Source organism: Bison bison, unplaced genomic scaffold (genome assembly GCF_000754665.1).
Source record: "Bison bison bison isolate TAMUID 2011002044 unplaced genomic scaffold, Bison_UMD1.0 scf7180017864467, whole genome shotgun sequence".
Taxonomy (NCBI): domain Eukaryota; kingdom Metazoa; phylum Chordata; class Mammalia; order Artiodactyla; family Bovidae; genus Bison; species Bison bison.
In genome coordinates this window covers 601,098-614,004 of record NW_011495028.1, presented here as the reverse complement: position 1 = coordinate 614,004, position 12,907 = coordinate 601,098, and the positions used below count along the sequence as shown (strand labels likewise).

The 12,907-nt window shown below is 50.4% G+C and overlaps 1 protein-coding gene across 1 annotated transcript in view; it reads right to left on the bottom strand.

Moving 5' to 3' along the window:
• Positions 1–12,907, bottom strand: part of LOC105003389 (chromosome unknown open reading frame, human C1orf198) — a 35,251-nt gene that overhangs the window by 5,652 nt on the left and 16,692 nt on the right. The window contains exon 3 of the mRNA XM_010860527.1: positions 2–493. Coding sequence (XP_010858829.1) covers positions 2–493 — 492 coding nt within the window. The remainder of the gene's footprint in view (position 1; positions 494–12,907) is intronic.

Below are 12,907 nucleotides of genomic sequence, written 5' to 3'. Positions count from 1 at the left end.
TCATGACCTCGGGAGAGACGGGCTTTCCCATGGGCCCAGAGGGGCCGGCTTCGCTTGGGGGGCTGGCGCAGGCCTGGGCGGGCTGGGGCCTCTCGCACTCCGTGCTGACACTGGGAGCTGCCCGCTGCTCCTGGCGGAGGGGGCTAGGCTTCTCCGCCTTCGCCTCCCTGGCCCTTGGCGCGGGCTCCTGCCGGTAACAGCCTGGCAGGACCTTCTCCCCTTTCTCCATAGATTTGATCTGGCTGGGGGTCAGCGACTGGAACTCGGCCTCGGGGCCCTCCCCGCGGGACCGCTCTGCGTTGATCTTCCAGAAGGACGCCTCCTCTTCCTTCCAGGCAGGACCCAGGGCATCCAGGCTGGAGGACTTGCCGCCCTGTGGGGCCCTGAGGGCCTGCGAACCCTGAGGAGCTTTGGATGGTGGCCTGGGCTCACCGGCGGTGCTGCAGCTCGGCTCTTGGATGGATAAGGAGGAGATGCTGAACTCCATCTGACTCTAGCGGGATGGGGGGAGGGGAGAAGTATAGCAACACCTTCAGTCAACAGAATGGATGTGCCAGCCCAAACATCTCTCCAGGAGCAACCGACCACCTGCTGTCCCTCTGCTGGAACCGTCTGTCTGTCCTCAGTAGTGATTTCCAGGACTGCCATCACATCCCTGAGACACGGCAGAAGCTTTGAGAGCAAGGGCCTTCACTCTGGATGCTACAAACATCTGAGACTCCTGCCTCTGACTGACGACTAAGGCCTCTGCTTGGTGAGCGGATCACCCACCTGGCTCGTCAAGAGAGATTCCCACACCTTCCTGAGGAGGGTGACTGTCCCCTTGGCAACAACAAGGAAGGGCACACGGTCAGCATAAGTGCACTGTAGTGAGGATCCAGACCCAAAACCAAGTCCCCACCTCACAGGCCTCTTCCTTCCTGATCGATGACAGCCGGCAAGGGTGAAAAAAAATCCAGCAGTCAGACCCTGCTTTACTGGACTAAACCAAGAAAGTCAAAGGCAGGCCTCAGTGCAGCTACAAAGATTTCACCACCCCCCACGCCCCTCCGTCCCACACTCTGCCTTCATGCCTGCTAAGGACTGCAGGTTTGTGTGCCTCAAATTCCTAAGTTGAAGGCCTAACTTCCAAAGTTAGTATTTGGAGACAAAGCCTTTATGAGGTTTAGGTGAGGTCATGAGGGTTGAGCCCTCATGACAGGATTAGTGCCCTTATAAGAAGAGACAGAGAGATGCTCGCTCTCTACCGCCTAAGGACACAGCGAGAAGACGGCCGTCTGCAAATCAGGAAGAGGAGTCTCTCCAGGACCAACCTGCTGGCACTGTGACCTTGGACCCCTAGCCCCAGAACTGTGGGGAGTGAACATCTGTTACTGGAGGCCCCCAGCCTGCGGCATCTGCTGACAAGACAGGCGTGCTCTCCTCAGCGTTGCCCTGCTGCTCTCAGCCGATCCTGGTCCTGTTAGGTGGGGAACGCCCGAGGGCAAGGCCATACCCCACATCCAAGTGCCCCCCAGACACTGCCTTATTCTGATATGGCTAACCACTAAAAGCAGTAGGACTGAGCTGGGCATAATTAGTTGCGTCCAGCTCTTTGCAACCCCATGGACTCTAGCCCACCAGGCTCCTCTGTCTGTGGGATTTCCCAGGCAAGAATACTGGAGTGGGTTGCCATTTCCTCCTCCAGGGGATCTTCCCAACCCAGGGACAGAAGCCACATCTCTTGAGTTTCCTGCACTGGCAGGCGGATTCTTTACCACCACACCACCTGGGAAGGCCAAGGTTGAGCTGTATGACCAACAAATCACTGGGTGGAAATCTAACCCCTCTGACAGTAGTGCACCCTGGAGGCTGTTCCCAAGTCCTACAGAGCAAGCAATCTGCTGCCTCAATGGCTCTAAAATCCATCTGGAACATTCCCCTCTTCCTCTCTACTGCTACTCTCAAATACATTCCCTTCTTCTTCTTCTTTTTAAAATAAAGGTATGAGGACTTCCCTGACGGTCTAGTGGCCAGGACACCAAGTTCCCAGTGTCTGGATTCAATCCCTGGTCAGGGAACTAGATCCCACAGGCTACAACTAAAAAGACTCCACATGCCGCAACTAAGACCTGTCTCAGCCAAATAAATAAAAGAAAAATAATAAAAGTATTAAAACTATACGCTAAAATTTGGGGAGTTAGAAAAAAACATTCATAAACTTTCCCTCTTCCCATAATCTCTATTTCTTTTCGTATTTTCATGTAATCTTCTTCAGATATGTGTTTCATGACATTGCAGTTCTGCTATGCATATAATTTGGGTATTGTTTTTTCACTTAGCACCATCATCAATGGTGGGGTGTGGGCTTTGTAACCATTCGTTTTAAAGGGCATAAGATATTTCATTCAGTGGCTGTCCCACCATCTACTTTCCCACTTTCTTCTTATCAGACAATTGGCTACTTCTAATTTTTGTTGTTATAATTAAGGCTGCCATGAACATCTTCTTGTATATAGTGCTCCCCATTTGGAGTTCATTTAGTCAGACAGATTTCCAGAAGTGAAATATCAGACTACAGCAGGTTTAAACCTTTCTTCTATCATGATTTTGGGTGCATACCAAATGTTTGCCAGGGGCTGCCCCAATTTTTAATGCTGTTCACTATATATCAGGGTAGCTATTGCAGCCACCAGTTCCCTATTAAAACATGGTTCTCTGTTACTTTAATACATACACCTTCACTTAATAAATGGTGATTCCAATCTAGTTTTTATAAACAGCACTCTCCCAGGAGTCTCACCACTGCAACATGTTTGTCAGGACAAGGATGGAAATACTGCTTTTCCCACAGAAGCTGGAGACCTGAGCCCAGGGAGCTGCATATGTTCTATTTGGCTGAGACTTTTCCTCAAACCCCAGATTCTGATAGCTAGAGGGACACCCTTTGAGATGCTGAGGCCACAAGGAACTCTAGCTACAAGCACAGGCTGCACTGAAGCTCAGGGTTATAAGATATAAAACCCAAGAAACGACATCAAAGCTCAGGTACTGGGGCTCCGAACAAATGCAGATTCTAAGTGCACTCAGCACACCAGACAGTTTCCTTTCTTGATGGGTTTTTCATCTAAAAAGTTTTTATTCTACAAAGGAGAAAAATGGAGGTTTGGAGCAAACGAGTGAATTGTCCTAGGTCACATAAGAGATTAAGAGATAGTCCATTAAGAGATTGTGTGGCTGGGTTTCCAATCTGGAGCAAGTGATTCTAGGCTTGCAGCTATGCTGGGCATCACATCATGTATAAAAAGCCAGTGGCTGCCATGGACAATGTCTTTATAAACACCAGAGATCCTCATATACAGCAGGATTTCTGTATGTCAGCAACCTAATCTGATTTTTAGGTTTCTGAGGGAATCATTCTCAAATACTCCACATTTCCATGTGTGCGTGCTCAGTTGCTCAGTCATGTCCAACTTTTTGAGACCCCATGGACTGTAGCCCACCAGGCTCCTCTGTTCATGGGATTTTCCAGGCAAGAATACTGGAGTGGGTTGTCATTTCCTTCTCCAGGGAATCTTCTCAACCCAGGGAGTGAACGTGCGTCTCCTACATTGCAGGCAGATTCTTTACCGCTGAACCACTTGGGAAGCCCACATATTTCCAAATTCCACAATAAAATATAGGGAGAATGTGGACATAGAGATGATGAGTTCTTTAAATATGCAAAGTGCTAAAAAAAAAAAATTTGCTTGGAATTGAGACTGAGAGAACTGAGTTGAGAATGATCTGGAAATTGTTGGGTAAGAAAAGTACTTACACTGAGCAGTTCATCAAACTTTAGGCTTTTTTAGGATCAACATTTCTCCAGTGGGAAGAAGCCCCCAGAAGCCTGGGCTGAACACAAGTCTATACAGAGGGCAGCAGTAGGCCAAGGCAAGGACCCTGGGGATAGTTGCAGTGGCTCCAGGGCCGCTTCAGGCCCTCCATCAGGACAACCAAGCAGCACTGAGCTGGAAGTGACAAACTGCAACACAACCACGGAGGCTTCCGTGGCTCCTTGGGCCTCCAGAGCCCTCGTGACAGCTCCTCTGGGGAGGGTGACATCTGGGTAGAAGAGGGGGCCATGCTGAATTGGGGTGGCTACCTGGTTTGGGGCACTCTAAGGTAAAAATGGGAAAAATAAGAACTTACAGAAGAAATAAAGTTCTAATATAATTCAGCTTCTAAGTCTTTTTTTTTTTTTTTAACCAGGCATTTGTTGTTTTCCATTCTGCAAAGAGAATTATGATTCTATAGCCCCCTTTTAAGAAACAGTCTTCCTCGATCAGCTACACTGGTAAGGGTCTCTTTCTTTCCTACTTCTTGCCCCAGAAGGCAAAGGTTTGTGGTTTGTGTTGAAAACACATGCCTGGGGACTTCCTGGTGGTGTAGTCGATAAGAATCCGCCTGCCAATGCAGGGAACATGGGTTCAATCCCTGGTCGGGGAAGATTCCACATGCCACAGGGCAACTGAGCCTGTGCACCACAACTACTCAAGTCCAGGTGCCTCGAGCCTGTGCTCCACGAGAGAAGCCACTGCCATGCAGGCTGGCACACCACAACAAAGGGTAGCCCACCACCCGCCACAGCTAGAGAAAGCCGGTGCAGAAAAGAGCTCAGCGCAGACAAAAGTAACAGTAAGATAAAAAACAAAGTAACACGTGCCTGTTGGGAAGGGGCGGGGAAGGAAAAAGAAGAGGGACGGAGGGCCTTTTTTCCTAACTACAGTTCATCTTGCTTGGCTCCAAGACCCCAGAATACCAGCGAAACTGGACCAGGACACAGTGAAAAATGGCTCCTGGTCATTTTCAAAGACACTGTTGTCCGGGTCACACAGAAGCAGCATCTGCACTGCAGCTCCCTTTGTGCTTTAGAGGAGGCGTCCTTGCTTTTGCTCCATGACTCCAGCGCCCTGGGCAGTCCTTCCCTCCCAGACCAGGACTCAGCCTGGCCTGTCTCCTGCGCTTTCTCCTGGGACGAGCCCCAGGCCCTGGGTCCACTTTAGAAGAGCCTTCTGCTCACCGGCTCAAAACCAGAGCCACAACCACCTTCTTCCCGGAACCTGCTCCTCTCAGTAAAGGGCAAACACACAAATGACCCAACCCAAAACTGGGCTCTTTTCTTCTCCAGTAAAAACGGAGTAATGATTATCCTTACCTCCCTAGACTGTTGTTTTAGAACCAGACTTGGCACATAGTAAGTGCTCAATAAATGCAGGCTACTGGGCTCTGCTCCTCTTCTGGCTGGTCAGAGGTATCTCAGCTCCCTGGGGGAGGTCAGTATCGCCCTCTGGGCACTGGCGACCTCCCGCCTTCCTCTGGCCACCAGGGGCGTAAACCAAGTGCCTGCAGCTGGGACACGCAGGCAGTGTCTGTGCCCAGAAGTGAGTGAGACTCTGGAGCCCCATCCTGGCCCACTATCAGGCGTGCAGTCTGAGTAAGACACTCCCTGCAGGGACATGGTATAGCCACTGTGCTGTCCCGTAGGCTCCCCGCGAGATCTCTGACCTCATCTTTCCCCACACCCCTGAGGCTAGGAAAGGGGGTCTTCTGACACTGGAGCCGATCAGTGAGAAGGAGGGGACAGCCCAGCCTCGGACCTGGCAGGCCAGCAGGGGGACCACCTCCAGGGCCTGGGATGAATGCTAGAAAGTCAGGGAGCTCTCGTGCGATGTTCTCCATCCTGGAAAAAAGTCAGTTTCTCCAGGTGCAGAGGAAGAGCTCTCAGGAACCCGGTAGCCACATTGAACTGGGTCCAGCAATGGGGTGCCTCATGTAAAAAGCAGCCCAAGGTCAATAGCTCCCGACTCAGACAGCAAGTACCCCATGGGGGTACTCAAGCCCACAGTCTCACACAGAGGGCTGAGACGGGAGAGGTGGGAGTACTCAGGAAGCCCCCTCCCCTCACACTGATGCTGAGGACCCCACCTGCAACCACCCAGGTGATGGCGAGAGCCCAGGGCTGTGCACCCGGGGGGCTCAGGCCAGCTGGGCCAAGCCTGGGTGTCAGCCGCCCATGGGGGACCTGGGTCTCAGCTGGCCACGTCTATTCTAAAAACAGAAAGACCACAACCGAGCCCAGGCTCTATTTTTACGTCCCACTCACTGGAGAGGAATGTGTAATATTTCAGTAAAGGAGGGTGCAGGCAGCCAAAACTAACTGTTTGGCTTGGCAGCCTGCAGCAGATCTAAACTGTTGAGACAAAGGCTGTAGAAACATTGTTAGAAAATATAATAGTTTACTAGAGCAAATCCTCATAAATTCACAAACCATTTAACATTTATCCTCCCTACCTCCCCCTCCAAAGAAGGAAGAGGAAGAAGAGGGGAAGATACTAAAAACTCAGAATCTCAAAATTAGCAGAATGACAACCTGGAGAAGAGACAGCAAGGCCTAGCCACTGAGACTGGGGGTGTCAGACCCTTCAGGCAAGTGGGGCCTGGCGGATAGAGCCTGGGACCACTCACCCCTGATCCCGAGACCCTGGGTGTTTTCCCCAGGGAGCCAGGCAGACAGTAGGGAGTTCAGCTCCATTCCACCCAGCTGTTGGGCTCCATGGCAACGAGAGCTTGGAGAAAACCCCACAGATGCCCAAGAGGAGGCGAGTGTGAGGAGCTGTAGTCATCAGGTCATGGGAAGAGCAGCCTCTGCCCTCCAGGCCTTGTCGCCTCACAGGGATAAGATGCCCCAGCAAAGACCAGTACCAACAGCACGAATGCGTGCCCATCCAGTGTGGTGCTCCTCAGAGGGGACAAAGAAGGGGGATGGCCACAGCTCAGGGTGAAGGGTACGGTCTGGGCTCGGACGTCCAGCCCACACACCTCACTCAGCCTTCAGTTTCCTCATGGGTAAAAGGGTGCATTGTAGGGATTTGTCAAGGAAATGCCTCCGAGGTGCTCACCACAGATCAGGGGCCTGTGGGAGATGCCAGGCTGCTGAGATGACTGGGCAAACCATAAGGAACAGGATCTGCTCTGGGCCTGCGGGTGGGTTGGACCTGCATGGGGAAGGCAGTGGGGCTGGGCAGGCTGAGGGCAGAGGCGGGGTGGACCAGGCAAGGAGGCAGGAGACATCGGGTCTGTGGAGCGGGGCTCAGGGCTGCAGGAGAGACCAGCAGGAAGGACCCTTGGGATCAAAGAAGCAGGCTGGGCCCTGGGTTGAAGGGGCTGACAGGTTACTGCACCCATGAGAGAATGGAAAGGTCAAGAGCAGGGGACCACAGGTCCGCTCTGGATCTCAGGAAGGTAAGTGAGAGGCAGGGACATCAGGGAAGGAGACTTCACTGCAGGGAAGAGACGGGGGTCTCAGAAAGGGGCTGCAAGCAGGACTCTTGCTGTTATGGGGGGATAGTACGGCTCCATGGCCCCGTTTCTCAGAAACTTAGGGCTGGCAGTGAAAAGGGAGAGCCAGGCAGAGCCATAACTGGGAATCCAGGGAACCCTCCATGTACGGATAACCTGATGGAACACCCTTCTGTCCCCCGTGGGCAGGAGATGCCTGCAAGCCACAGGCAGATCCAAGCTCCAGTCTCTCTTCATTGATTCCCCCTGCCTGCCAGTTATGGCCTTCTCTGAGCCCCACTGTCCTGGCCCACACCAGGAGTGGTGACACTGACCTCCCGGGGTGGAAGACTTGAACGTGCCTGCAATTCCCCGACCTCAGTGTATGGAGATGCTTTTGTGCCCGGGCATTTACTTCTCCTCCTGAAGAGGGGCTAGGAGGCCTCCCTACTGTGGGCATGGTCTGTGCTGACTGTTAGAGATCAAGGAGCTGATTCCCACCCAGCTTACTTACTGTCCCCAGTGAGGCAGCTGAACCTCAGGGGAAGAACTCGGGCAGACAGAGGAAAATTCCAGACAGCCTGGGGGAGGAAAGCACGGTGGGGGTGGGGTCCCCAGAGTCCAGCTCCCCAGCGCCAGGGCCTGACCTGCCGCTGTAGGAGTCTCCTCTAAACTCCCCAGCCCAGAGGGACTAGGAATGCCAAGAATCCTCTCCTCCCCTCTGTGGAACATTCCAAGGCTGAGTGTTTTCCTCTTGAAACCTCAGGAGCATGAGACAGGAATCCACCGTGAGGCCCTCCAGGCCCCCTCTGCGCCACCACACCTGCGAGGCTGACAGATGAGGGGGAACATGACGACCAAGAGCACCTCACCGGCTGCGACAGGCACTTCTGCCTCTGAGCCTCTCCTTTCCATGGGGAAGATGTCAGAGCAACAGAGGCCCCAGGCCTGGCACAGTCTACGAAGGAAGCGACCCAGGAGGGGAGGGCTGGCTAGAAGACTGAGCAGGAGCCAAGGAAGTGAGAGAGTCATTTCCCAGGCAGGTTGATAAGAAGTCTAGGGGTCCCCAAGGAGACAGGGGTCTGGAATTCTCAAGGAGGAAGAAAGGACAAACTTTTTTGTCCCTCTATATTCCTTAGGATTATATAACAATAATGTATCCTGTTGGAGGACAGTCTCTGGAAAAAACCTTCTGGCTAATCCTGTTATCTTAAGGTGTAAATTGTGGGAGTAGGTCTAGTGAGGTCTTTATAACCTCCAGACATTCTTTTGATATACTGTAATAACTATTAGAGAGTATATAACTCCATGGCTAACACTAGCAAGGGGGTACTCTTTCTGCCCCCTTCTGATGCCTATGTCAGAAGCTTTCTCTATCTCCTTTATACTTTAATAAAACTTCATTACACAAAAGCTCTGAGTGATCAAGCCTCATCTCTGGCCCCGGACTGAATTCTTCTCCTCCGAAGGCCAAGAATCCAGTGTCTTTTCTGTGGTTCAGCAACAACCTTTCAGAAGATCAACTGTGCTTGCCCAGCATTAAGGCCTCTCCTGACCAGAGCTGCCTCTCAGGGACAGATGACACTAGCTTGTCCATCCTCGGCAGGTCTCTGCAGAGTCCTCTGCCACAAGCTGGCCTCAAGGAAGGAGCCTAGGCAGAGGTGCAAAAATTGGGAAGAAATCCCAAATCCCTGAGATTAACTCTGTGCCGGACAGTCATGACCTCGGGTCAGGTGGACCCCAGCCTCAGCTAATCTCTTGGTGGCTGCTGACCAGGGATCCAACCTGTGCCACCTGAATTGAAAGTAGAGTCTTAGACACTGGGCCACCAGGGAAGTCCCCCTTTCTGCAGTCAGAGCCGAGAAAGAGCTAGGCCCTGAGTGGCAGTCACTAAATGTCTGCAGAAGTGGCGGTCTAATGGTTAAGACTTTGCGCTTTCAATGCAGGGGGCATGGGTTGGACCCCTGGTCAGGGAGTTAAGATCCCACATGCCGTGTGGCATGGCCAAAAAAAGAAAATGGGGAAAAAACGTCTGCTGAAGTGAACAGCTGCAGAAAGCATGAGATCATATCTACCAATGTGCATGTAGATATGTGTTAACTGCATGAGGGAAAATAACTGAAGGAGTGATTGTGTGCCTAAAGCTGTCCTCCTGTCCCCAAATGCACTCATCCCCTCACTGGGCTGTTTTCTGAGAGCAAGTGATTACTCATCTCTGAGTTTAAGCATAATGTCTGACCCAAAGTAGATGTATAATCAATGTCTACTGAATTTTTGAAAAATCAATGAATGGTGTCATAGAGACAGGAAGTAGAAGGATGGTTACCAGGCGCTGGAGGAGGGGGAAGGGGGTTTCTCTTTATAGGGAATAGAGTTTCAGTTTAAGAAGATGACAGACTTCTGGAGACGGACTGTGGCAATGGCTGCACAACAGTGCACACTCACAAATGGTAAAGATGGTACGTTTCATGTTAGGTGTATTTTTTTTTTAATTAATAGCAACAACAGCAGTAACCATTTATTGAGTGCTTATTACTTCAAGGCACAAATGTTCACTGATATAGCTAATATTAACATGCTTGTTTTATAAATGAGGCCTCAGGAGGTTAAGTGTATGCTCAGGTCACATAGCTAGTGGGTTACAGAGGCTGGGTTCAAACCTGGACCCCCATCTCCAAAGCCAACATATTTAAGCACCACGTCACATGTGTTCAGAGCTCACGACTCCCATCTGAGCCCCACTTTATTTTTTATTTTTTAATTTTATTTTATTTTTAAACTTTACAACATTGTATTGGTTTTGCCAAATATCGAAATGAATCCGCCACAGGTATACATGTGTTCCCCATCCTGAACCCTCCTCCCTCCCCATACCATCCCTCTGGGTCGTCCCAGTGCACCAGCCCCAAGCATCCAGTATCGTGCATCAAACCTGGACTGGCGACTTGTTTCATACATGATAGTATACATGTTTCAATGCCATTCTCCCAAATCTTCCCACCCTCTCCCTCTCCCAGAGTCCATAAGATTGTTCTATACATCAATGTCTCTTTTGCTGTCTCGTATGCAGGGTTATTGTTACCATCTTTCTAAATTCCATATATATGTGTTAGTATACTGTATTGGTGTTTTTCTTTCTGGCTTACTTCACTCTGTATAATAGGCTCCAGTTTCATCCATCTCATTAGAACTGATTCAAATGAATTCTTTTTAATGGCTGAGTAATACTCCATTGTGTATATGGTATATTTTATAACAATTAAAATTTTAAAATAAAAATTTTAAAAATCAGTGGATGATTGACAATCAAATGAAATGATCTAGTGTTAGGGCTGTCAGAACATGGAGTCTTAGATTCAAAATGACACAAATTCTCTGCAACTCTCCATCAGAAGCTGCAATATATGTCCTCAAACCCCAAACCTGAGTTGGACTAGGCCTCAATTAGACCAGCAGAACAAAGCAGGGGGGACACTTTGATACACTTTCGATACCTAAGCCTAAGCCTAGGAGGGCCTTGTCGGCTTGCACTCTCACCCAGGGGAACTCTTCAGCTATCATGTAGCTCACTGGATACATGTGGCCCCAACCGAAAATGGAAGAGAGGCTATCCTCAAGCAGCAGGTTCCCAGCTGCTGTCTGGTAACAGGTCCATGGAAAGGCCAGCAGAAAAACAGTCTGGCTGAGCCCTGCCCAGACCACTGGCCCACAGAATCAGGAGCAAAGAAATAAACGTTTCAAGCCATGAAACAGTGGGGTGTCTGTCATGTATCAAAGATTTCAAATGATGAAGGGCCACCAGCCCTGCAGCTGGAGGTCAGGGCCACCCTGCCCTGGCTAACCTGCCTCCTGCAAGCAGCTCTCTAAAGGAGGTCTCATGAGTCTTTAAGTCCTAAGGAAGAGTGTGACAACTCAGGGAGGCAGGCACTTGACTTTTGGCTGGGGAGAGGTGAATGTGGAATGCTGACTGGTAAGGACAGGGTAGGGGTGTGGTCCTTTGCTCCTTGGAACACTTTCTGGAACGCTTGGAACACTTACTTCTACAAAGTCCTGACTTTAAACCACATAAGTTTGATTTTGAGAGCTCAAACAGACACAGATAGCCTACCAGTTCATGAAATAAGCTGGTTCTCTCATTGGAAGGGAACATGAAATGGAATTCCGAGCCACAAAGACTATACCTTTTACTGAAAAGATACAAGTTAAAATGAGCAAAACAAATCAACGTGATTCTACCAAGCCTTCTCAATTTATGCAGGTTCCCAGGAGACCTGGATGCCATCTGTGACAATTAACACCAGCACAAGTGTAACCCATGCTGGATTATGTCAGCACACTTTGTTCTAGAGACCTTTTCCAGGCACCTGTTTCCACACTGAGCCTCATTCACAGCAGCTGCCCTAGGCGCTGCCTGCTCCTTGTCCCAGAACGTCATCTGCATTGTGTTAGTAACATAAGAAACAGCCCATCCCACAAAGGGCTGACTCAGGAACATTTAACAAGCTAAATTCTTATGAGAGCAGATATCCTCAGGGGAGCACAATGCACGTAAGGCTTGGGGCATTTTAACTAATTAGATTTCTCGGTCTTCATCACTGAGTCATCATGAAACCTATGGCCCAGTCCTGGAACATCTGTGCTGCCTTCTGTGCCCCTGTCCACTCCGACCTGCAGACTGCCCATCTGCCTGTTACTACACGTCATCTACAGGATTAGTGCTTCTCAGGTCCCCAGCTGGGGACCCACAGAAAAGGAACAGCGGTGGCCCTGATGAATGCCAATGCAGTGACGTACTTTCCACCCATCTCCAACTTCCTCTGCCATTACCGGACAAGGGATTTGTTGTTGGATTTCAGAGCTCCGAAACTGCAATTCCAGGCTGCTCCTCCACATCCCTGGCTCCCTCTCACCCGCCCTCGGCCACCCCTTAACCAGTGTCCATATCCTGAAGGATTCAGCTTCCAGGCACAACTCTGTCACTCGCCCTGCCCTCTGTTTAGACTTAGGCTATTCATCTGCCTCAGAAATTAAAAAAAAATAAAAAGACACACAGGATGCAGATGTTTGCATCTTTATTTTTAGGACGTTTAGGACCCATCGTTCTGGTTCCCTGAAGGCAGGAGTCTGTGCTTGCTGAATGAACATGTTCATCTGCATTAATACTAAGTATTCTCAAAAGCCGCCTCCTAACTCTCACATGAGAGCCACCTTGGCTTTCGCAGGGTTCCTCATCCTGGGGCATCGCATCACTTGGGCCAGTCAGTGCTGGTTACCATGCCACCTGTGGGCAAGGACGCCAGCTGTCTGGGTCCACCGAGGCCCTTGTCAAGTCCATCATTTATTCTTAGACGCAGACCCCCATGTGAGGGCCGCTCAGACTTGAGTCACTTGTAGGCCCTCTCGTTGCTTCATCCCACTCTGACCCACCCTTCCTACAGCCCCGTGGAGGCCACTGAACACTGGGATGAGCAACTGTAGGGGCAAGAACAAGCCCCTTCATGGTCACCTCCATCGTGCAAAGGACCCTCCAATACACAGCAAGTGTTCTAGAATTCAGAGAATCCTGGTCTTTTTCCTTGGATTTGAAAAAGCTACCTTTTGGTCATTT